At 51.6% G+C, this 23,691-nt stretch overlaps 1 protein-coding gene across 9 annotated transcripts in view; it reads left to right on the top strand.

Annotated features, from left to right (window-relative positions):
* Positions 1–23,691, top strand: part of EIF4G1 (eukaryotic translation initiation factor 4 gamma 1) — a 158,111-nt gene that overhangs the window by 116,001 nt on the left and 18,419 nt on the right. For all 9 annotated transcript variants that reach the window (XM_060242603.1, XM_060242602.1, XM_060242600.1 and 6 more), the window contains 9 exons: positions 3,156–3,353; positions 9,498–9,644; positions 11,168–11,404; positions 14,829–14,933; positions 17,173–17,329; positions 19,075–19,175; positions 20,772–20,874; positions 20,977–21,076; positions 23,146–23,411. In XM_060242603.1, the coding sequence (XP_060098586.1) occupies positions 3,156–3,353; positions 9,498–9,644; positions 11,168–11,404; positions 14,829–14,933; positions 17,173–17,329; positions 19,075–19,175; positions 20,772–20,874; positions 20,977–21,076; positions 23,146–23,411 (1,414 nt within the window). The remainder of the gene's footprint in view (positions 1–3,155; positions 3,354–9,497; positions 9,645–11,167; positions 11,405–14,828; positions 14,934–17,172; positions 17,330–19,074; positions 19,176–20,771; positions 20,875–20,976; positions 21,077–23,145; positions 23,412–23,691) is intronic.

Here is a 23,691-nt window from a genome sequence, read left to right as displayed (position 1 = left end):
TTCTGATAAAATGTGGTGGGCACACCCACAAAAAGGCTACTGCGGGAGGTGGAGCCATCCATGCAGTGGTGGCTGCGGGGGTACCTCCAGTCGCACAGTGCAAGATCCTTGTGCGGTGGTGGCAGCTTGCTGCCCGAACAACATTTTAAAAAATTTGCACAGCCAGTCAGAGGCCTTGTCGGGCAAAAGCTCCCCATGACCCCATCTGTTTTTTTTGGCACGTGGAAGGGTGTTGGTGGGCACCGCTTGCCTCTGGGCATCACGTTGGGAAACCCCAGTCTATCCAGGGTCCAGCCCATAATGTGAAGTCGTGATTTTGAGGCCATCTCGGTGCAGTGGTGGGATGCGTTAATGGCGCGGATCCGGAAACATGAGCGGACCTGACCCAGCTGCGCTTGCGCAAGATTGTGTGCAACACCCTCGTGCCTCTCTCCCTGTACGTGGGAGTGCCGGACATCGGTAGCGCAAGATTTTGTGCATGCAGAAATTGTATTTCTCCCATGGGATTCAGGGAATTCTGCAAAGGAAGTTCTGGCTCTTTCCTTCCTTCCCCAGGGGATGAGGAGGGGGAGGAGCCTCAGCCAATAGAAGGAAGAGAGGCTTGGCTCAGTAGCTCTACTGTGCGATAGAGAGAGCCTGGCGGTGGGGTAGGGTGGGATATAAATTGAATAAAATAAAAAAATAAATAAAATAAAGTACACTGGACTCAGGACCGTTCGCTGCCGCAGCAAGGGCTGTAGCAACAAGTGGGGATTTTGTGCGGGATCCAACCCTGCACGTTGCAGCGTCGCTAGTGAGCAACTCTCCCTCCGAGCTGCGGAGCCTTGTGAGCAAAAATTCTTCTTTGTGAACTACTGGCATTTAAGTTGTGAGCAGCTGCATCAATCAGTTTGCTGTGGGGCCATCTTTCCTGAGTTAAGACAAAAATGCATGAGCCGGAGGCTAAAAAACTGTGCACTAGCTCACTAATTCAGCTTAGAGGGAACACTGCTGGTAAGAGCCCTCCCCTTCGAGAGCCAGTTTGGTACAGTGCAGGGGTGAGGAACGTTGGCTCTCCAGATCTTTTTTTTGCCTATAACTCCCATCAGCCCCAGCCAGCATGGCCAATGGCTGGGGCTGATGGGAGTTGTAGGCAAAAAAATATCTGGAGAGCCAAGTGTGAGGGCTCTTATCTGGGAGAACCAGGTTTGATTGCTTCAGGGAAGCTCTGGCTCTTTCCTTCCTTCCGCAGGGGACCAGGAGGGGGAGGAGCCTCAGCCAATAGAGGGAAAAGAGGCCTTGGGTGGGAGAATGGCCTTAGGTCAGCCATAGCTCTGACAGAGGTTGTCCTTGAAAGGGCAGCTGCTGTGAGAGTCCTCTCAGCCCCACCCACCTCACAGGGTGTCTGTTGTGGGGGAGGGAGATAAAGGAGATTGTGAGCCGCTCTGAGACTCTGAGATTCAGAATGGAGGGTGGGATATAAATCCAATATCTTCTTCATCTCCTTCTCCCATTTGAATCCCTGCTGGGCCACAGAACTCACTGGGCTGCCTGAGCCAGTCACACGCCCCCAAACCAGCCTTCCTTACAGGGCTGCTGTGAAGATAAAATGGAGGAGGAGAGACTCGCCATGAGCTCTTTGCAGGGAGGAGGGCGGGATAAAAATGCCATAAATGTCTCTAGCCAAACAAAGCCCCAACCCAAAGTGCTGTTAATATCTGAAGGTCATGGGTAGGGGAGGAGAAATTTTTGAAAAACCTTCACGTTTGGTGTTTTGCTTCTGATGGAATGTTGGTTCGCCAGTGCTGTTGTGGTAGAAGACATTTACAGGGCTGCCATTCCATATTTTGAAGCGTCCCTTGGCGCAGAGTGGTTAGCTGCAGTATTGTGTTCCATGCTCTGCTCATGACCTGAGTTCGATCCTGGCGGAAGCTGGGTTCAGGTAGCCGGTTCCAGGTTGACTCAGCCTTCCATCCTTCCGAGGTCGGTAAAATGAGTACCCGGCGGGAAGTGTAGATGACTGAGGAAGGCAATGGCAAACCACCCCTTAAACAGTCTGCCGTGAAAATGTCCTGATGCGACGTCACTCCGTGGGTCAGTAACAACTCGGTGCTTGCACAGGGGACCTTTCCTTTCAATATTTTGTGGGGGCTCATGATCATCTTAATACTGAGGTTCCGGGACCCTCCTATCCTCTGTCTAGGTGCCCATCTCAGGGTGAGAGACAGGTGCCTGCCTTTACTCCCTGGAAGCAAGGGCTCCATTCCCCCTGCCCCTTCTAAACCTCCAGGACAGAATGCAGGCCCGGGGTGGTGGTGGTTGTATTTTTGCATGCATGTAAGTATGTGCGTACGTGCACCTCTGGCGACTGACCCCTACTGGGGGCCTGGAGGATATTCAGGGAGGTGGCTGAATGAAGCCTGTCTTTGCCCCCGGCTCTGGTATTCCAAGGAGGTCTCCCATCCAGGTATTTGCCAGCGTTGACCCTGCTTCCAAGATCTGACAAGTTCAGGCTCACCCAGGCTATCCAGGTGTGAGGGGCTGGACGGGACGCGTTTGGCACGGAGGCTGTCATTCCTGCCGTCTCGCTGCAGAGTTCCCACTTCCTTCCCCTCCCCCTTTGGAGACTCGAGAGGTTTCAGAAGCCCCTTTGGAGGCCCCTGCAAGGAATGACAGACTTGCCTTCAGAGGGAAGGGTGTTTTCCTTTCATTTCTCTCAGAGGAAGAGGGGATAGGCACATTCCAGGCTGTATTCCGTAGCCCCTCCACTCATGGAGCTCTGGGTCAGCTGTCCTCTGACTTGTGGTGGTGGTTCAGACACTTGTTGTAACGATCCCAGGCCCTGCCTTGAGCTGTCTATGCCAGGGGTGGACAACGGTAACTCTCCAGATGTTTTCTTGCCTACAACTCCCATCAGCCCCAGCCATTGGCCATGCTGGCTGGGGCTGATGGGAGTTGTAGGCAAAAAAAACATCTGGAGAGCTACCGTTGGCCACCCCTGGTCTTTGCTGCTGCTCTTGCGTGGGCCGTTTGGAACTGTCCATTTCTGGCCAGCCTGTTTGAGAGGACAGATTCTATGCTCTTGTCATCCGTCCCGCTGTCTGTTCCTGCTCTGGCAAGAACAGAGCAGACAGGGAGCGGCTGACGGGACCCGGGCGTCTCTTTTCTCTCCCCAGGAGCTATTCCGCCGCGTGCGCAGCATTCTGAACAAGCTGACGCCGCAGATGTTCCAGCAGCTGATGAAGCAGGTCACCGATCTGTCCATCGATACGGAGGAGCGCCTCAAGGGCGTCATCGACCTCATCTTCGAGAAGGCCATCTCCGAGCCAAACTTCTCCGTTGCCTATGCCAACATGTGCCGTTGCCTTATGGGGGTGAGTGTGCTGAGCGCTGAGCCCCCCCAGTCTCCCCCTCGCCATCTTTAGGGAGGGGGGGGCTATAGAGGACCTTGGGAAGTGGCTACAGCAGCATCGCGTAGGTCAGTTGCTGAATGCTGCTATTGCAGAGCCTGTTTTTATCCCTCTGGTGGGGAAAGAATTCCTGCTAAAACCAGTGCAAGGAAACTAAGAGGCTCTTTGTCTGTTTCAAAGCAGCAGGTTAACCTTTAAACCACCAGACGTGTGTTGAGACGACTGTCCTCTCCAGGGCTTTTTTTGTAGCAGGAACTCCTTTGCATATTAGACCACGCCCTCCTGATGTAGCCCTTCAAGAGCTTACAGGGCTCTTTGTAAGCCCCAGGAGGATTGGCTACATCGGGGGGGGCGTGGCCTAATATGCAAAGGAGTTCCTGCTACAAAAAAAGCCCTGGTCCCGTCTCAGCAGGTTGGCTGGCTGAAGAGGTCAGCAGTTTTATTCCATTCGTCAAGCCAAAACCAGAGGTCACTCACTATCCCTTAACAATTTTTAATTTAAGATAAAATTGAATTGCTTTCGAAGGATTAAATGTTTTAAAAATCTCAGTGACACAAAAAGACTTGTATACATCAGGGGTGGCCAACGGTAGCTCTCCAGATGTTTTTTTTTGCCTACAACTCCCATCAGCCCCAGTCAGCATGGCCAATGGCTGGGGCTGATGGGAATTGTAGACAGAAAAACATCTGGAGAGCTACCGTTGGCCACCCCTGCATACATCAATGAAATCAGGAACAGAAAAACCAGATGTATCTCTTACTGTGTTTGCTTTAAATTTTAAAAGCTAAAATGCGATTTCTTTGATAGTCTCTGAAGCGCTTTCCCGAAAAGGACAGAAACATGACGCAAGCTCATTTTGGAATACTGTGTACCGTTCTGGTTGCTGTGTCTCAAAAAGGACGCCGCGGAGCTGGAAAAATTACAGAGGAGGGCAATTAAGATAATTAGGGGGTCGTAGCATCTTCCTTATGAAGAAAGGCTGAAGAGTCTGGAACTTTTCAGTTGAGCAAAGAGACAACTAAGTGGGGGGGGGGGGTGATAGCGGTTTGGTGGAGAGAGTTGACCAAGAATATTTTCTCCCTCTCCCAAAAATACTAGAACTCGAGAGCATCCTGTGAAGTTAATAGACAGTAGATTCAGGATGGACGAAAGGAAATATTTCTTTACACAGGGAGTGATTACAATGTGGAGTTTGCTGTTACGGACAGCACTAAAAATGGATTAGACAGATTCATGGGGGACGCATCTATCAGTAGCTACTGGCCGTGGTGACTAAAGGAACCTCAACCTGTGAATTACAGTGTCAGGAGGTGACATCAGGAGAAGACCTCATCCTCTGTGTCCTGGTCTTGGGCCCTACAGAGGTACTGGTTGACCACTGACAGCAATGAGGATCCTGTGAACTTAGAACATAAGAGAAGCCATGTTGCATCAGGCCAATGGCCCATCCAGTCCGACACTCTGTGTCACACAGTGGCCAAAAAAATTATATATATATACACACACACATACTGTGGCTAATAGCCACTGATGGACCTCTACTCCATATTTTTATCTAACCCCCTCTTGAAGCTGGCTATGCTTGTAGCCGCCACCACCTCCTGTGGCAGTGAATTCCACACGATAATCACCCTTTGGGTGAAGAAGTACTTCCTTTTATCCGTTCTAACCCGACTGCTCAGCAATTTCATCGAATGCCCACGAGTTCTCGTATTGTGAGAAAGGGAGAAAAGGACTTCTTTCTCTGCTTTCTCCATCCCACGCATAATCTTGTAAACCTCTATTAGGGGGAGGCATTTGTAAAGGTCCTGCGTTGTGCTGGGGGTTGGACGGACTAGATTACCCTTTCAACTCGGTGAAGTATGCTGGGTATGTTTGGCCTGGAGAGGAGACAACTGAGTGGTGACACGGCCACTGTATTCAGGCACTTGAATGGCTGTCATCTAGAGGATGGTGCGGAGTTGTTTTCTGTGGCCCCAGAAGGTCGGACCAGAACCGACGGGTTGAAATTGAATCAAAAGAGTTTACGTCTAAACGTTAGGAAGAACTTCCTGACCGTTAGAGCGGTTCCTCAGTGGAACAGGCTTCCTCGGGAGGTGGGGGGCTCTCTTTCCTTGGAGGTTTTGAAACAGAGGCTAGATGGCCATCTGACAGCAATGCGGATCCTGTGAATTAGGCAGATCGTGAGAAGGAGGGCAGGAAGGGGTGCATCAGTTTTTAGTTCTCGTGGCCCTTTCTTACATGCCCAGGGAAGCCACTCTGTGAGCCGTTCTGAGACTCTTCAGAGTGGAGGGCGGGATATAAATCCAGTATCTTCATCTACCTCACAGGGTGTCTGTTGTGGGGGAGGAAGGGAAAGGAGATTGTGAGCCACTCTGAGACTCTTCGGAGTGGAGGGCGGGATATAAATCCAATATCTTCATCTACCTCACAGGGTGTCTGTTGTGGGGGAGGAAGGGAAAGGAGATTGTGAGCTGCTCTGAGACTCTTCGGAGTGGAGGGCAGGATATAAATCCAATATCTTCATCTACCTCACAGGGTGTCTGTTGTGGGGGAGGGAGGGAAAGGAGATTGTGAGCCACTCTGAGACTCTTCGGAGTGGAGGGCAGGATATAAATCCAATATCTTCATCTACCTCACAGGGTGTCTGTTGTGGGGGAGGAAGGGAAAGGAGATTGTGAGCCACTCTGAGACTCTTCGGAGTGGAGGGCAGGATATAAATCCAATATCTTCATCTACCTCACAGGGTGTCTGTTGTGGGGGAGGAAGGGAAAGGAGATTGTGAGCTGCTCTGAGACTCTTTGGAGTGGAGGGCGGGATATAAATCCAATATCTTCATCTACCTCACAGGGTGTCTGTTGTGGGGGAGGAAGGTAAAGGAGATTGTGAGCCGCTCTGAGACTCTTCGGAGTGGAGGGCGGGATATAAATCCAATATCTTCATCTACCTCACAGGGTGTCTGTTGTGGGGGAGGAAGCTAAAGGAGATTGTGAGCCGCTCTGAGACTCTTCGGAGTGGAGGGCGGGATATAAATCCAATATCTTCATCTACCTCACAGGGTGTCTGTTGTGGGGGGTGGGGAAGGTAAAGGAGATTGTGAGCCGCTCTCTTTGGAGTGGAGGGCAGGATATAAATCCAGTATCTTCATCTTCGTCGTCGTCTTGTCCTTTACTGAGTTAAACCCGTAGCAGTTCCAATATCTCAGTAGTGTAGGTGGCAGTCCTCTCCCGGTTTAAGTGCCAAAGGCCTGTCGGAATAACTTAATTTTGCAGGCCCTGCAGAATTGAGAGAGGTCCCGCAGGGCCCTTACGGCCTCTGGGAGTGCATTCCATATTTCAGGTGCTGCCACTGAGAAGGCCCTAGGCTGTGTACAGCACAGCCTGACCTCCCTTGGTCGGGGATGGACAGTAGATGTTGCGTCCCTGAATGCAGTGCTCTCTGGGGAACATGTGGAGAAAGGCGATCCCGAAGATAGATAGGCCCCCCGATCATATAGGGCTTTAAAGGTCAATACCATCACCTTGAAACGGACTTGAAACACAATAGGTAGCCAGTGCAGTTCTTTCAGCACTGGCTGAATGTGCTCCCATCGATGAAATACTTCTCTACAAAGATGGATTAAAATGTGGAATTTGCTGCCTGAGGATGTAGTGATGGCCGCAAGAATAAACAGCTTGAAATTTATGCAGATTTATGCAGGTTAAGTCTATAAGAACATAAGAGAAGCCATCAGGCCAGGGCCCATCCAGTCCTAACACTCTGTGTCACAGAGTGCCCCCCCCCCCAATAAAAAACCCCAGGTGCCATCAGGAGGTCCGTTAGTGGGGCCAGGACACTGGAAGCCCTTCCCCTCCCCAAGCACCAGGGCATCACTTGCCCCAGATGGAGAGCTCCAGCTATACCCTATGGCTAATGCCACTGATGGACCTCTGCTCCATATGTTGATCCGATCCCCTCTTGAAAGCGTCTGTGCTTGTAGCCGCCACCACCTCCTGTGACAGCGAATTCCATGTGTGAACCCTTTGGGTGAAGTAGTACTTCCTTTTATCCGTTCTAACCCGACTGCTCAGCAGTTTCATTGAATGCCCACGAGTTCTCATATTGTGAGAAAGTGAGAAAAGGACTTCTTCCTCTGCCTTCTCTATCCCGTGCATAATCTTGTGAACCTCTGTCATGTCACCCCTCAGTCGACGTTTCTCCAAGCTGAAGAGCCCCAAGAAGCACTAACCATTGTGACTGAGGGGAACCTCCTGAATCCCAGAGCCAGGAGGCAACATCAGGGGAAGGCCTTGGCCTCTCTGCCCTGTTGTTGGCCCTCCAGAGGAACTGGTTGGTCTCTTGCCCTGAAATATATATAAAAATTAATGATGCGAGTAATAATAATGGACTGCTGGAACACATATCAAGACCATGAATAAAACAGTTTCCCAAAAAAGACGAACCTAGTAATAACAATAACAATTGGGAGTTCCACAGACATAAATATATATCTGAGGCTCTGGGTGCGTTATTTAAACCCATGCTGACTATTGCTCTGGAGCCCTCAGCCCTTCCGTCCTGCTTGAGAATAGTTCGTAATTTTAGCTTTGTTGTTAATCTGTTAGCTATTGTATTTTGGAGGCTGTAGGGATGTTGCGCTCGGAGAGGGGCTTTGGCTTCGTATCTTATATATAACTTAAAAGCCTGTGAGCTGTGTAGGCGCCACCTAATAAATGAAAAGGGCGGAATTAGATCATTGAGGGTTTATGCGATAACGTCAGACAGAATTTGAGTTGGCAGCGGATGGTTTCGGAGAGTAGCTGTACTGCTCTAACCGATGCAGTAGCACCTTAGAGATGAACGAGATTTTCAGGCCATGAGTTTTCAAGAGCCCAAAGTTCCCTTTGTTTGAGGAACGTTTAAGATACATAAAATAAAAATAAAAGATACATAAAATGAAAGATACTTAAACCAGGATAGCGCTGTATTTCAGAGGTCTTTTACGCTCCTGTGTGTTTAAATTTCGGCTGAAATCTTGGGCGCGCAGCTCGCGTATGAAGGTCTGGACTTTCTTGGGGAGAAAGGCGGTTGGGGTTCGTGTGTGCGGCCGTGCACGAATTTGAGTCGCTGAACAGGTTTTTGAAAATGGACGCCACCTGAAACTATTAATTATTGAGTTTTGATTGCAAATTCATTTGTTTGATTTTATGGTCTTTCTTACACCTCTGCAACTGTTTCGTCTCTGACGTGACCTGAGCCCGTGGGATAGAAATGTGAATAAATAAACTCCCTGAGGCTTAACTCCCTTGCCCCTGTCGTTGCTCAGTTTTAAGCCACCCTCCCCTTCTTTGTGTGAGCAAATAAAGCCTTCTGAGAAAGGAATTCATAGAATCATAGAGTTGGAAGGGACCTCCGGGGTCATCTAGTCCACCCCCCTGCACAATGCAGGAAACTGACAAATACCTCCCCCTAAATTCACAGGATCTTCATTGTCAGATGGCAATCTGGCCTCTGTTTAAAAACCTCCAAGGAAGGAGAGCCCACCACCTCCCAAGGAGGAAGCCTGTTCCACTGAGGAACCGCTCTAAACCCACAAACACTTCCCCCTAAATTCACAGGATCTTCATTGCTGTCAGATGGCCATCTAGCCTCTGTTTAAAAACCTCCAAGGAAGGAGAGCCCACCACCTCCCTAGGAAGCCTGTTCCACTGAGGAACCGCTTGAACTATCAGGAAGTTCTTTCTGATGTTGAGCCCGAAACTCTCTTGATGTAATTTCAGCCTGCTGGTTCTGGTCCTACCTTCCGGGGCCACAGAAAACAATTCCACACCATCCTCTATATGACAGCCCTTCAAGGACTTGAAGATGGTGATCATATTGTGGGACTGCAGGCGCTGTTCCACCCTTGATACCCACTGGCCCTAGCAATTCTGTCTTGCAGTACAGGATTTCCGTGGCTTTTGGCAGGAGGGCAGCCATTTTGGCTCCTTGGCTGAAGCGCAGATGACACTTGCTCTGTTGGGGAGAGCTGAGCGACAAGCTGAGCGTTGTGGTTTTCGGAGCGGCCGTCAGCAGGGAGGAGGCCGTCAGACGTTCCTTCTCTCATTGTGAGTCGTCTCTCTCTGCAGCTGAAAGTCCCCACTACTGACAAACCGACCGTGATGGTCAACTTCCGCAAGGTCCTTCTGAACCGGTGCCAGAAAGAGTTTGAGAAGGACAAGGACGACGACGAGATTTTCGAGAAGAAGCAGAAGGAGATGGACGACACAGCTGGCGTGAGTGGTGTTTATTTATTTATTTTATTTATTTATTTTATTCCGTAATTTATATCCCGCCCTTCCCACAGAGTGGCTCAGGGCGGCTCACAACAAACGATAAAACAATAAAACAAAGCAAAGTTATTACATTTAAAAGTTAAGCATTTAAAAACCTAAAAACTATAACATTATAACATTAAACGACACAGTATAAAACACAGCAGTCTAGCAGGCTACATTTATCCAGTCAGGCGTAGGCTAACCGGAAGAGGGTTGTCTTACAGGCCCTGCGGAACTGAGTAAGATCCCGCAGGGCCCTCACCTCTTCCGGTTTGATTCCTAGGTGGGGGGAGGGATCCTTTTGGGCTTAGGTGCCTTAGCCAAGGAACTGAGTTTGGGAAGACCGAGATGATCCAGGTGTGTTACACTTCTTCGCTTAGCTTTTCTTCCCCCAAATGGACCATTATTTCTGATAAAGGCACATCCCCCCCTTGTGCAAATCGTTGCAGCTTTACTGTCTGTGGAGCTTGGCTGGAGCTCAAGAGCAAAGGTCTCTCCTTAAACCTTTGGCTGATAGAAACAGCAACCAAGATGGGTAAACATGGAACTCTTTTTGATTTCTGGGAAGCAGATGAATTCAGGTGTGGATGCTCAGTAGTGAACTCTTGACCCCGGTTATCTGGTTTTGGGGGGGGGGGGGAAATAGGCTTGTGCCCTCTAGAGGGTAGCCACCTGGGACCAAAAGGAAAGGCGGGGTTTAAATATTTTAACAAATAATCTGGTGTTCCCCTTGAAACGTCAGCCTTCAGACGCAGGATTCCTCTGGGTTTGAAAAGAAGTCTCAGGAGGGTCATGTGTTGCAGGAGGTGCCAGTGTACTGCGTTGATTAGTGTCCCAGGCTGGCCTCTGGGAGGCCTGGGTTCAAACTCCTGCTCAGCTGTGAAGCTCACTTGACGATCTCAGGCCCTTTCAGCCTTCACAGCTTGACCCCTTTGCCGGGGTGATCGTGAGGATGAAATGATTTGATCTGTTCAGTGGAGGAAGGAGCAAGCCAAGCTCCTTCCCCCATCGATCCTCCGCCCAGCGTGGTCTCCTGATTGACAGTCGCTCTCCGGGGCCTTAGCTGAGGTCAGGGCTTCCCGGGTTCCCCCCGGAGTAGGAGAGTCCTTGCCCCAGGCCTGCTGCTGTTCAGCTGGGTGGCAGAAGAAAAGGGAGAAATGGAAGACGGTGACGCCACCGTCTCGACGCACTGACATCACTTCCTGCGGTGAAACCATAGAGTTTTGCTCGAATGCTAGACCTGTGTGCTGACATCATTTCCTGTTGCATGGGAAGTGACATCAGCACTTTGCTGGTGAGGGCCCCAATGCCTGTATGAGTCTCTCACCGGTTGCCTGAGATCTGCTGGTGTTTTTTAAGGGGTGAGGGGGCACATCCAACTCATCCGCTGCACTGGCGTTGCCCCCTTTTTAATAATCACAGAATGTGGGGGGGCTAGTTCAGAATATTTTTTAAAAACTGATTTGCTGTTCCATCTGTAGCCAGAAGAGAGAGCTCGCCTGAAGGAGGAGCTGGACGATGCCCGGGACAAGGCCCGGCGGCGTTCCCTGGGCAACATCAAGTTCATCGGGGAGCTCTTCAAGCTGAAGATGCTGACGGAGGCCATCATGCACGACTGCGTGGTGAAGCTGCTCAAGAACCACGACGAGGAGTCGCTGGAGTGCTTGTGCCGGCTCCTCACCACCATTGGCAAGGACCTGGACTTCGAAAAGGCCAAGGTGCTTCTTCAGCGCCGGCTGAGCAGGGAGAGGGAAAGGTCCCCCCTTGAGAGGGCAGCCCCGTCTCCTCACGACAGAAATAAGCTGCCCTTGGGGTTCAGTGTGACCTCATGTCCCAGCATGCACCGCTCTGTTGTGGTTCATAATCAGCTTGAGGACAGCAGATAGGGCCCACCGGGGCTGGTTTCTTGTCACCTCAGTGGTTCCATCTCCCAGCATGCATTTCTCTCATGTTCAGTGATTGGCTCGAAGAGCAGCCGATTGGGCCTGTTTGGCCTGGCTTTTCATGTCCCCACAATGAGAGTCTGTCCTTGTGGAGCTGTCTTCAGAGCTGAGAGCATCTTTGTCCCCCTTTTCTCAGCTTTCTGCCGCCTCCCCCGTGCCAGATAGGGGTGTAAAATGTAGCTCCGCTGCTTTTGCGACTGGCTTCTCTTCCCTTTTCTGTGATATGACAGTCCAAAAGTGTCGGGTTAGGATGTGGGAAGCCCAGGTTCAAATCTTCACTCTGCCGTGGAAGCTTGCTGGGTGGGCCTTAGGCCAGTTACACACGCGCAGCCTAACTCACCTCACAGGGTTGTTGCGAGGGTAGAATGGAGGAGAGGAGAACAATGGAATCCAATTTGGATCCCCGCAGAGGAGAAAGGCAAGATTTCAATGAAATAAATAGTCAGCAGTGCTGCACCATTGGCTGTTTGCTGGGCACACAAAGGGTGGCAGAAACCCAGTGGTCAACCCAAGAGAACGATTCTTGCCTGCCACGTCATACTTAGGGGGTTTTGGCACATGTTATTTTGACAGTTATGTGCCTGTATTGCATCGTTAGGGTTTTTTTAAATTTCCCCCCCTTAAGAACATAAGAGAAGCCATGTTGGATCAGGCCAGTGGCCCATCCTGTACACTCTGTGTCACACAGTGGCCAAATATATATATACACACACACACACACTGTGGCTAATAGCTACTGATGGACCTCCTGTGGCAGTGAATTCCACATGTTAATCACCCTTTGGGTGAAGAAGTACTTCCTTTTATCCATTCTAACCTGACTGCTCAGCAATTTCATCGAATGCCCACGAGTTCTTGTATTGTGAGAAAGGGAGAAAAGGACTTCTTTCTCTCCTTTCTCCATCCCATGCATAATCTTGTAAACCTCTCTCATGTCACCCCGCAGTCGACGTTTCTCCAAGCTAAAGAGCCCCAAGCGTTTTAACCTTTCTTCATAGAGAAAGTGTTCCAAACCTTTAATCATTCTAGTTGCCCTTTTCTGCACTTTTCCCAATGCCATAATATCCTTTTCGAGGTGCGGTGACCAGAATTGCACACAGTACTCCAAATGAAACTACACCGTTTTCCTCCAACTTCAGGGACTCCCATCTCCCTTCAAGGTAGATCACAATGGGTAGCGATATTCCCTCTAAGCTGCAGAGTCTTGTGAGCAACAATTCTACTTTGTGAGCTCCTGGCATGAAAGTCGTGAGCCCTTGTGCTTTGCTCTCTCTGGGGGTCGCTTTGGTATTTCATCAGGGTTTATTTCTAAGCAGTGTTAAAAATCTTGGAAATAAACTGGTGACAGAGCAATGAAATATCGGCTCAACCAGCAGAGGGAACAAAATGCATACAGGCAGGAGGAAAAAACAACAACCCTGTGCAGGCAAATGAGGGACAGACATATGATGTGCAGGAAACCCCATAGAGGAGCTCTTCCCTTTCGTTATGAGGCAACTTCTCATTCCCTGTTCTTCGAGGTGTCTGGAAGTTGCGAGGCACAAGAGGGCGACTTTTCCCAGCCCTGCTTCTTGCCACATTGGGGATGATGGGGTGGAGTCAGCCTCCAAGTAGCCTTCCTCCAGCCTTTAGACGCAGGAGTGGCCAAACTGTGGCTCAGGAGCCACATGTGGCTCTCAAAGCTGCATTGGCCAGCTTGGACAAGGCAGTTGCCTCTTTAAATCACTTCTCTAAGCAAAGCCAGCCAGTGGCTTGGAGAATGCATTTAAAGTTAAAGTTGCTTTCTTTTCACTTCTCCCTTACCCATCTGTTTTCCTTCCTTCCTTCCTTCCTTCCTTCCTTCCTTCCTTCCTTCCTTCCTTCCTTCCTTCCTTCCTTCCTTCCTTCCTTCCTTCCTTCCTTCCTTCCTTCCTTCCTTCCTTCCTTCCTTCCTTCCTTCCTTCCTTCCTTCCTTCCTTCCTTCCTTCCTTCCTTCCTTCCTTCCTGTCTTGTGGCTCTCAAACATCCGATGCTCATTCTGTGTGGCTCTTAAGCAAGTTTGGCCACCCCTGCTTTAGAGTCTTCCTCCAACTTCAGGGACTCCCATCTCCCATCAAGGTAGATCACCATGGGTAGCGATGTTCCCTCTAAGCTGCAGAGTCTTGTGAGCAAAAATTCTACTTTGTGAGCTCCTGGCACGAAAGTCGTGAGCCGCTGCATACATTAGTGTGCTCTGGGGTCATCTTTCCTGAGCTAAGACAAAAATGTGTGAGCGGAAGGCTAAAAATCTGTGAGCCAGCTCACGCTAACTCAGCTCGGAGAGAACACTGATGGGTAGCTGTGTGGGAGCAGGAAAGCGCTAAGAGTCCACCGGCACCTTAAAGTCTAACAACGTTTGCGGCAGGATTGGAGCTTTCGCGTATCACAGTTCTGAAGACGGGAGCGGCAGCTCTCAGAGACTCCTCCCCCGCCACAAATTTTGTTAATCTTGAAGGTGCTCCTGAACTCCTGGTCTTTTCTCCTCGTGCAGAGGAGCTACCTAAGCCGGGTGGCCGTTTCCTTGGGCTGCAGGAAGGCGTCGGGCTTTGTTCAGTGGAGTGAGAGGATAGCAGCCCAACTCCTTCTGCTTGAGCCTGGAGGGGTTCCTTGTAGCCGAGGGGGGAAGGGGGTGGGCCAAACTTGCTTAATGTAAGAGCCACCCAGAGTAAAGATCGGATGTTTGAGAGCCGCAAGACATGGACATCAGATGTTGGAAGGAAGGAGAGGTGGAAAGAAAGCAACTTTAACTTTAAATGCATCCTCCAAGCTGTCGGCTGGCTTGGCTTGGGGAAGTGATTTAAAGAGAGAAACGCCTTCTCCAAGCTGGCTGGCAGGTTGGTAGGGGTTTTGAGAGCCACTCAATGTGTGTGAAAGAGCCGCACGCGGCTCCCAAGCCGCAGTTTAACAAGCTCTGCTTGTCACCAAGCTGTCCGGAGGGGTGGGACTGTTTATTGCTCCGCCCTCCTTGGAATCTGGCCAGCCCTATCCTTGATCTCAGCTTCAAGGGATGCAGCGGTTGCTCACTTTTTCTCGGATCCCGCCCTCTCCGTCGGGTTAGTTCTCGCAGAAATCCTCCAGAGATGGGTCCTGGCCGCGTTCGGGAAGTCACCTTCTCTCAGGAGGTCCCGCGCCCTTATCGGCACCTCGCACTCAGCTCTCTCCTTTCTGTCCCCGCCTCCAGCCGCGAATGGATCAGTACTTCAACCAGATGGAGAAGATCATCAAGGAGAAGAAAACGTCCTCGCGCATCCGCTTCATGCTGCAGGACGTGATCGACCTCAGACGGGTAAGGCACGGGCTCGGAGATTCCTTGGGGGCCCTCCCTTCATTAACTCACCCACCCCGTCCTTCCCGGAATAGCCCAGCCTGACTTCCGGGTAAGGTTGCGAGGCCTGCCTTTCCCTTCCTGGCTGACCCGAACGGGACTGCTGGCAGCCCGAGCGAGCACCCTCTCTCACGAAAGCTCATACCCTGCCGCTTTAGAAGACGACATTGGATTTTGAGAGCCGGTTTGGTGTAGCGGTTAAGTGTGTGGACTCTTATCTGGGAGAACCGGGTTTGATTCCCCACTCCTCCACTTGCAGCTGCTGGAATGGCCTTGGGTCAGCCATAGCTCTCATAGAGGTTGTCCTTGGAAGGGCGGTTTTTGTCAGAGCTCTCTCAGCCCTACCCACCTCACAGGGTGTCACAGGAGGGAAGATAAAGTTCTGAGACTCTAGAGAGCCGCTGCCTGTCAAAGTAAATACTGTCCTTGATAGACCGAGAGTCTGACGCAGTAGAAGACAGCTTCCTGTGTTCGCGTGAAATGTGACTGTTTTGCTTTCCCCCGTTTCCAACGCATATCAGTTCCAACGGCCGTCCCCTTGACATTGACGCGGCCGGCTGCAAGCAAAGGCCAGGTGGTTTCCCGGAGCGTCTCCTGGACTGTGGAGATGTCACCCGGTCAATGCGCTCCAGAAGCACAGACTGTTTAGTGTAGTGGTTAAGTGTGCGGCGTCTTATCTGGGAGTACCGGGCTTGATTCCCCACTCCTCCACTTGCAGCTGCTGGAATGGCCTTGGCTCAGCCAGAGCTCTCTTATCTGGGAGAACCGGGCTTGATTCCCCACTCCTCCACTTGCAGCTGCTGGAGAATAGCCTTGGGTCAGCCATAGCTCTGGCAGAGGTTGTCCTTGAAAGGGCAGCTGCTATGAGAGCCCTCTCAGCCCCACCCATCTCACAGGGTATCTGTTGTGGGGGAGGAAGGTATAGGAGATTGTAATCCGCTCTGAATCTCTGAGATTCAGGGTGGAAGGCGGAATATAAATCCAATGTCTAAATCCAGTGTCTTCTTTAGACACTGTACAGGCTTCCACTGCTGCACTTGGACCACGGGTGGCACTGCTGGATGCAGGCAGGCTGGCAAGGTTTCACCCTTCCCGGCCTAAAGGCTTCTCTGTGGGCTCAATCCCAGCCTGGGAGGGAGGGCTGGATGCACACACACCCTGTCCCTGCTCACTGGCCTCAGGAGGTTTTGCAGGAGACAGCTGCCAGCGGCCTGAAAACATTTGCCTTGGCTCTGCCGTGTAACTCACAGATCACAAAAGGAGTCTTGCCTTGGAGAGTATTTTGAGTGTTCAGGCCAGCAGAGGGGAGGGGAGGGGCTGTGGCTTAGTGGTAGAGCTGCTGCTTGGCATGCAGAGGGTCCCAGGTTCAATCCCCGGCATCTCCAGTTGAAATTGCCAGGTAGCAGGTGATGTGAAAGACTTCAGTCTGAGACCCAGCCGCTGCTGATGTGAGTAGACAGTACCGAACCTGATGGCCCAGCGGTCTGATTCAGTTGAAGGCAGCTTCCTAAGTCCAAGAACATAAGAGAAGCCATGTTGGATCAGGCCAGTGGCCCTTCCAGTCCAACACTCTGTGTCACACAGTGACCAAAAAAACCATCAGGAGGTCCATCAGTGGGGCCAGGACACTAGAAGCCCTCCCACTGTTTCCTCCACCCAAGGACCAAGAATACAGAGCATCAGTGCCCCAGACAGAGAGTTCCAACAATACCCTGTGTCTACTAGCCACTGATGGACCTCTGCTCCATATGCTCCTCTTGAAGCTGTCTGTGCTTGTAGCCAGGGGAGATGCCGGGGAGTGCAACAGAAGCCTCAGCAGCGTGATCTGGCAGGGCTTGGGCTGAGTAGCCCCATGGCTCGGCCCTCCTTCCACGCGTCAGTAGGTCACAGACCCACTTCACGCCGCATTGTCCTTGCACTCACTCGTTCCAAACACTGTGCCCAGATTCTGGTGCTGTCTGCCGTTTAATAGGCATTGCACCCACACACTAAGGGATAGAGGGAACCTGCACCATCAGAGATGGCGTCTGATTGGCTGGGTCGAAGGGCTGTAGGCGGAGTCAGTGAGGAAGCCCCGGAGGCTATTTGTTCCAGGCCCACGGGGACAACAGTGTCGGTGGGGCAGTCTCTCCTGGGCCTTCTTAGGCAGGCTCTCTGACTGCTGTAACGTCTCCCCCGCTTGCCCTTCCGCCCCTTGCAGAATAGCTGGGTGCCCAGGAGAGGAGACCAGGGCCCCAAGACCATCGACCAGATCCACAAGGAAGCGGAGATGGAGGAGCACCGGGAGCATATCAAAGTGCAGCAGCTGATGTCCAAGCAGGACAAGAGGCGAGGGCCTCCGGGCCCGTCCTCCGCAGGTGAGCAGGGCCCAGCCGGGAAGAAGCCTTTCGTGTGCCACTTTTCCCTTGTAAAGGCTAGAGCTTCGTGCACCATCCCCCGTTGCCCTCCTTCCTGCCCAGTGGTTTAATTGCTTCTTTTAATTGTTGCTGAGAGCCAGTTTGGTGTAGTGGTTCAGTGCGCGGACCTGTTACCTGGGAGGACCGGGTTTGATTCCCCACTCCTTCGCTTGCAGCTGCTGGAATGGCCTTGGGTCAGCCATAGCTCTGGCAGAGGTCCTTGAAAGGGCAGCTGCCGTGAGACCTCTTTCAGCCCCATCCACCTCATGGGGGAGGTCTGTTGTGGGGGAAGAAGATAAAGGAGATTGTGAGCTGCTCTGAGTCTCTGATTCTGAGAGAAGGGCGGGGTATAAATCTGAGTCTCTGATTCTGAGAGAAGGGCGGGGTATAAATCTGAGTCTCTGATTCTGAGAGAAGAGCGGGGTATAAATCTGAGTCTCTGATTCCGAGAGAAGGGCGGGGTATAAATCTGAGTCTCTGATTCCGAGAGAAGGGCGGGGTATAAATCTGAGTCTCTGATTCCGAGAGAAGGGCGGGGTATAAATCTGCAGTTGTCTTCTAATGTGTGTCTTTTAACCCTGGCTTTAACTTTTTTTTATTTCACTTTTTATTTCCTTCAGAAAAACCCAGAAAAAAAGCAGAAAGGGAAAGAAACCCTTTATAATCTCGCAGCTAATTTTAAAGCGGGGGTTGGAGTATCAAGTGGCATCAAAATGGGGAGGGAGGGAGGCCGCATGGCGTTGCCTGATTCTGTCAGATCTTGAGAGCTAAGCAGGATCATTACTTGGATAGGAGACCGCCAGAGAAGGCTCTGCAGAGGAAGGCCGTAACCAACCATCTCTGCTTCTCCCTTGCCCTGAAAGCCCCTTGCTGGGGGGAGTTAAGCAGGGTCGGTACTTGGTTGGGAGAACACCAAGGAAGGCTCTGCAGAAGAAGGCCATAACCAACTATCTCTGCTTCTCACTAGCCTTGAAAGCCCCTTGCTGGGGCAAGCTAAGCAGGGTCGGTACTTGGTTGGGAGAACACCAAGGAAGGCCTTGCAGAGGAAGGCCATGGCCAACCACCTCTGCTCCTCCCTTGCCCTGAAAGTCATTTGCTGGGGGAAGCAAAGCAAGTTTGGTAGAATCATAGAGTTGAAAGGGACCTCCAGGTCATCTAGTCCAACCGCCTGCACTTGGTACTTGGAAGAGAGACCACCAAGGAAGGCTTTGCAGAGGAAGGCCATGGCCAACCACCTCTGTTCTGCCCTTGCCCTGAAAGTCATTTGCTGGGGGAAGCAAAGCAAGTTGGGTAGAATCATAGAGTTGAAAGGGACCTCCAGGGTCATCTAGTCCAACCGCCTGCACTTGGTACTTGGAAGAGAGACCACCAAGGAAGGCTTTGCAGAGGAAGGCCATGGCCAACCACCTCCGCTTCTCCCTTGCCTTGAAAGCCCCTTGCTGGGGTCACCACAAGTCAGCTATGACTCGTTGGCCCTTTAGACGCGCACAGAAACAGAAATCTAACAGTGTAGGTGGACCTACGCATAATCTATAAAAGGTTTCCAAGTACCATTAAAAACAAGTCCTTAGCAGTTGTCATCTATATGCCCATGTGCTGGAATACTGATAAAATTGCCCTTCATCCGTTGATGAGCCCACGAGCATCTTTGCATCCTTTGGCTGCAGCCAAAGAAAGGCGGTCCTTGACTCTGCTGTCTCTTGCAGGTGGGCGAGGGAGCCTCGTCTCAGACGACGGCTGGAACACCGTCCCCATCAGCAAGGGCAACCGGCCGATCGACACCACTAGGTTAAGCAAGATCACAAAGGTAAGCCATCCAGCCCGGGGAAGGGGTCTCGGGTTCTGCGCACGAGGGGACAGGCGCCGCCTTGGCTTCAAGACCTGCTTTCTTACAGTTGCGGAGGAGGAACGAATTTTGAGAGTCGACTTTGTCGCGACGTTGCAGAAAGCTTGGAGGCGCACGCTTTTCTCTCTCTTTTTTTTTTTCCTCTGCCGAATCCAGATGTTAGCTACTCCTGTGCGCAGGGAGAAAAAAAATAAATTGCACAAATTGATTCTGCATAGTTCTGCTTCCAAAACTCAGCTTTTGTATGAATCTGGGACGCACGTTGACGGGACAAAGTCAGGGGTGAAGGAAAGGGTGGGCCTCGGAGATAAGCGCGTCGGGTGGTGAGATTCAAAGTGACTAGCGTAGGTGTCCCCGGCCCTTTGGAACTTGTGGGCACCTTTGGAATTCTGACATCGCGTAGTAGGCACAATCACAAAATGGCCACCGCGGTAGGAGGAGCCAGTCACAAAATGGCTGCTGCAGGAGGCGGGACCAGCCGCAAAATTCCAGGAATCGATATGGGTACAAGCTCTGTTTAATAAGATGTCTTTTAATCTGAGGGAAAGCCCCACCTAGCCACACCCAATTTCTAAAAGCACTTTGTGGGCACCCACAGGCACTATGAGGAGGACTGTTTGGACTAGTGTCTTGCAGAGGAGGCGAGGTATAAGGCATTAATTTTCACATCCTGACCATTGGAATGCCTTTCAGCTTTTAAAACTAAGTCCTTTCCTGAAACATCCTCCACTTTTCGTAACAGGGCAGGGGTCCCCAACAATGGTTCTTCTCAACTGTGGAGTCTTGTGAGCAAAAATTCTACTTTGGGAGCTACTGGCACTAATAATAATAATAATATTATCACTAAATTATCACTAAAGTTGTGAGCAGCATAAATTTGTGTGCTCTGGGGCCATTTTTCCTGAGCAAAGACAAAAACGTGTGAGCTGGAGGCTAAAAACCTGTGAGCTAGCTCACACTCCGATTAAAGGGAACACTGGACCCCCCAGCTTTTTTGAGCCTCCGGGGCACCTTTGGAACACTGACACGGTGTGTGGAGGGCGCGCCCACAAAATGGCTGTCACAGGAGGCGGAGCCGACCACAAAATGGCTGCAACCGGTTACCTTCAGTCACACGGTGAAGATCTTGACGTTGTGGTGGCAGCAGCTGCTGCCAATGTGCCTTTTTCTTAAACCTTTGCACAACCAATCAGGCCTTGCTGGGCAAAGTCCCCGCCTGGTCTCATCCGCTTCTAAAAACACTTGGCGGGCACCAGGAAAGGGGTCAGCGGGCGCCACAGCAAGCGAAAGTGCACCATGTTGGGGACCCCTGCAATTGGGGCTGGCTTTTGCTGCCCTGCAGGGCCTTGAATCTTGCCCGCCTCCCCCATGATTTATTGCCTGATGTCCTTCACAGCTACTACCTGGATTCATAAGGACTGGTAACCTCACACTGCAAGCTCAGTTCTCAGGAGGACCAGTTCTAACAGCAGTAGCTGACTGGCTGCCTCTTTCGTCCAATCAGTGGCTGACCATAACCTTCTCTTATCCTCCCCCCCCCCCCCCTTTTCCCTGCAGCCTGGTTCCATCGACTCCAACAACCAGCTCTTTGCGCCTGGCGGGCGACTGAGCTGGGGGAAGGGCAGCAGCGGTGGATCAGGCGCCAAACCTGCCGAACCAAGTAAGGCCAGGGAGTGAGGAGATGTATCCCCAAGAGCTGGTTCCTTTGGGTGGGCCTCCAAGCAGCCTCCTTCAACCCACCCTTCTTTTCCCTTTTGCTCAGCCTCCGATTCCAACCGACCCGCCACAAGTACCTTGAATCGCTTCTCCGCCTTACAGCCGACTTCTACCGAGAGCCAAGACGCCCGGCGGGTGGTGCAAAGGTGAGCCACCTCCTCACCCTCCGCAGGTCAAAAATCCTGCTTCTCCTCTCGTCTCCTGAGAGATGTCGCAAGGGTCAGGGCTCCCGTTCCGCCTCTTTGGTTCTTGTATTAACTCACTCTGCTCAGACTGGCAGCAGCTCTCCAGGGTCTTGGGAAGGGATTTTGCATCACCTGCTGCCCAATTCTTTCAAGTGGGGATGCTGCGGATTGAACCTAGGACCTTCTGCCTTCTGCAAACCTGATGCTCAGCCACTGAGCCCATCACAGAATTGGAAGGTTCCTCCAGGGCCATCTAGTCCAACCCCCTGCAAAATGCAGGAAACACACAGATACCTCCCCCTAAATTCACAGGATCTTCATTGCTGGCAGATGGCCATCTAGCCTCTGTTTAAAAACTTCCAAGGAAGGAGACAATAGAGTTGGAATCACAGAGAGAATCACAGGGTTGTTTAAAAACCTCCAAGGAAGGAGAGAATCATAGAGTTGGAAGGGACCTCCAGGGTCGTCTAGTCCAACCCCCTGCACAATGCAGGAAACTCACAAACACCTCCCCCTATATTAGCAGTCTCTTCATTGCTGCCAGATGGCCATTTAGCCTCTGTTTCAAAACCTCCAAGGAAGGAGGCAATAGAATTGGAATCAGAGAGAATCACAGGGTTGCGGTGCATTATGCATTGCGGTGTAGTGGCTAAGTTCGCGTACTCTTATCTGGGAAAACCGGGTTTGATTCCCCACTCCTCCACTTGCAGCTGCTGGAACGGCCTTGGGTCAGCCATAGCTCTGGCAGAGGGTGTCCTTGAAAGGACAGCTGCTGTGAGAGCCCTCTCAGCCCCACCCACCTCACAGGGTGTCTGTTGGGGGAGGAAGAAGATAAAGGAGATTGTAAGCCGCTCTGAGACTTTGATTCAGAGAAAAGGGCGGGGTATAAATCTACAGTCTTCTTCATCATCATCATGACGACACTTCAGATGGCCCACCCCCACCGCCTCTTCTGCAGGCTGGACATTCCCGATTCCCACAGCCTTTCTTTGTAAGGCTTAGTCTTCAGCAGGGCTTTTTTTGTAGCAGGAACTCCTTTGCCTATTAGGCCACACACCCCTGATGTAGCCAATCCTCCTGGAGCTTACAGTAGGCCCTGGAAGCTCTTCCTGCTACTCAAAAAGCCCTGGAGACCCTCGATCTTCCTCACTGGCTCTCCTCTGCACCCGCTTAGAAGAGTCTGTGTTCTGGAGAGCCAGCATGGTGTAGTGGTTAGAGAGCCGGATTACGATCTGGGTAGCTGCAGTTCAAATCCCCCCCCCCCCACTCCATCATGGAAGCTCACTGGGCGACCTTGGGGCAGTCATGCTCTCTCAGCCTGTCCTATCTCACAGGGTTGATGTGAGGATGAAATGGAGGAGAGGGGCCCCACTGGAGAGAGAACAGTAGGGTATAGATCAGGGGTGTCAAACTCATTTGCTACAAGGGCTGGATCTGACATAAATGAGACCTTGTCAGGCTGGGCCGGGCCATATGTGTACCTATTTAAGATTAGATAGCAGAGATATAAACTTTATAAAGGACACAGACAAACACAATTGAAGATTTTTTAAAAAAACTTTGCAGAGGACCAGGGTGGGGAGGAGTCTCAGCCAATAGAAGGAAGAGAGGCTTGGCTCAGTAGCTCTGCTGTGCAATTGAGAGAGCCTGTCAAAGCAGGTTCTGCCCCCCTCCCCTTCATTCCCAATGGAGGAGCCTCAGCCAGTGGAGAAGACAAAGGTTTTGCTCTGTAGCTCCTGTGCAATTGAGCAAGCCTTGCAAAGCAAGACAGAGGGGAAGCAGATGACAGCCAGTTGCTTGGGGTCCTGATAGGAGCCCTCTGGGGGCCTGATTCAGCCCCCAGGCCACATGTTTGACACCCCTGGTATAGCTGAATGTAAATCAGAAGACCTCCAGAACTGGACAGCAGTTAGTCCTCCAGATGGGGTCTGACCAGCGTGGTCTCCTTCCCGGAAGGCAAGCTAGGTCACCTGTCTCAGCACCCCACAAGGACTCCGGAGCTAGCCCCGTTCGCCTTCTCTTCCCTGCAGAAGCAGCACCAGCCGCGACCGCTCCGAGAAGGGCGGCGACCGAGGAGACCGCTTGGAACGCGAGCGGCCGGAGAGAGGCGAGCGCCTGGAGCGGTCGGAGAGGCCCGATCGGTCGGACCGGAACCGGGCCCCCGTCACCAAGCGTAGCTTCAGCAAAGAAATGGACGACAGGAGTCGGGAGCACGAGCGTGAACGGCAGGGGGTCCTCGAGACTATCCGGAAGGTGTCCAGCATGACGGAGGAACGGGACCGGAGCCGGGAGCCTGGTGAGTGGCGGAAGGGAGGCGGTGGGGTCAGGTGGGGTCGTCCCCTCCTGGGATTCCGGGCTGGAAACATCATGTCTATTCCCAATGGTCCCTTATATCTGCTCCCCAGCATCCTTAGGTCTCAGTGAGTTTGAGTTTATTAGACTTCTATCCCGCTCTCCCCGCCGAAGTAGGCTCAGGGCGGCTCACAATCAGTAAAATCAGAACAGTTCATATACATTGCGTTATACGTTAAAATAAACAATTAAAACAGTTAAAACAATCTGGTGCTAATATCAAT

The sequence above is a fragment of the Heteronotia binoei genome, chromosome 6 (genome assembly GCF_032191835.1).
Source record: "Heteronotia binoei isolate CCM8104 ecotype False Entrance Well chromosome 6, APGP_CSIRO_Hbin_v1, whole genome shotgun sequence".
Lineage (NCBI taxonomy): Eukaryota > Metazoa > Chordata > Lepidosauria > Squamata > Gekkonidae > Heteronotia > Heteronotia binoei.
Note: the sequence above shows the minus strand (reverse complement) of the source record. Positions and strands in the feature narration are given on the sequence as shown.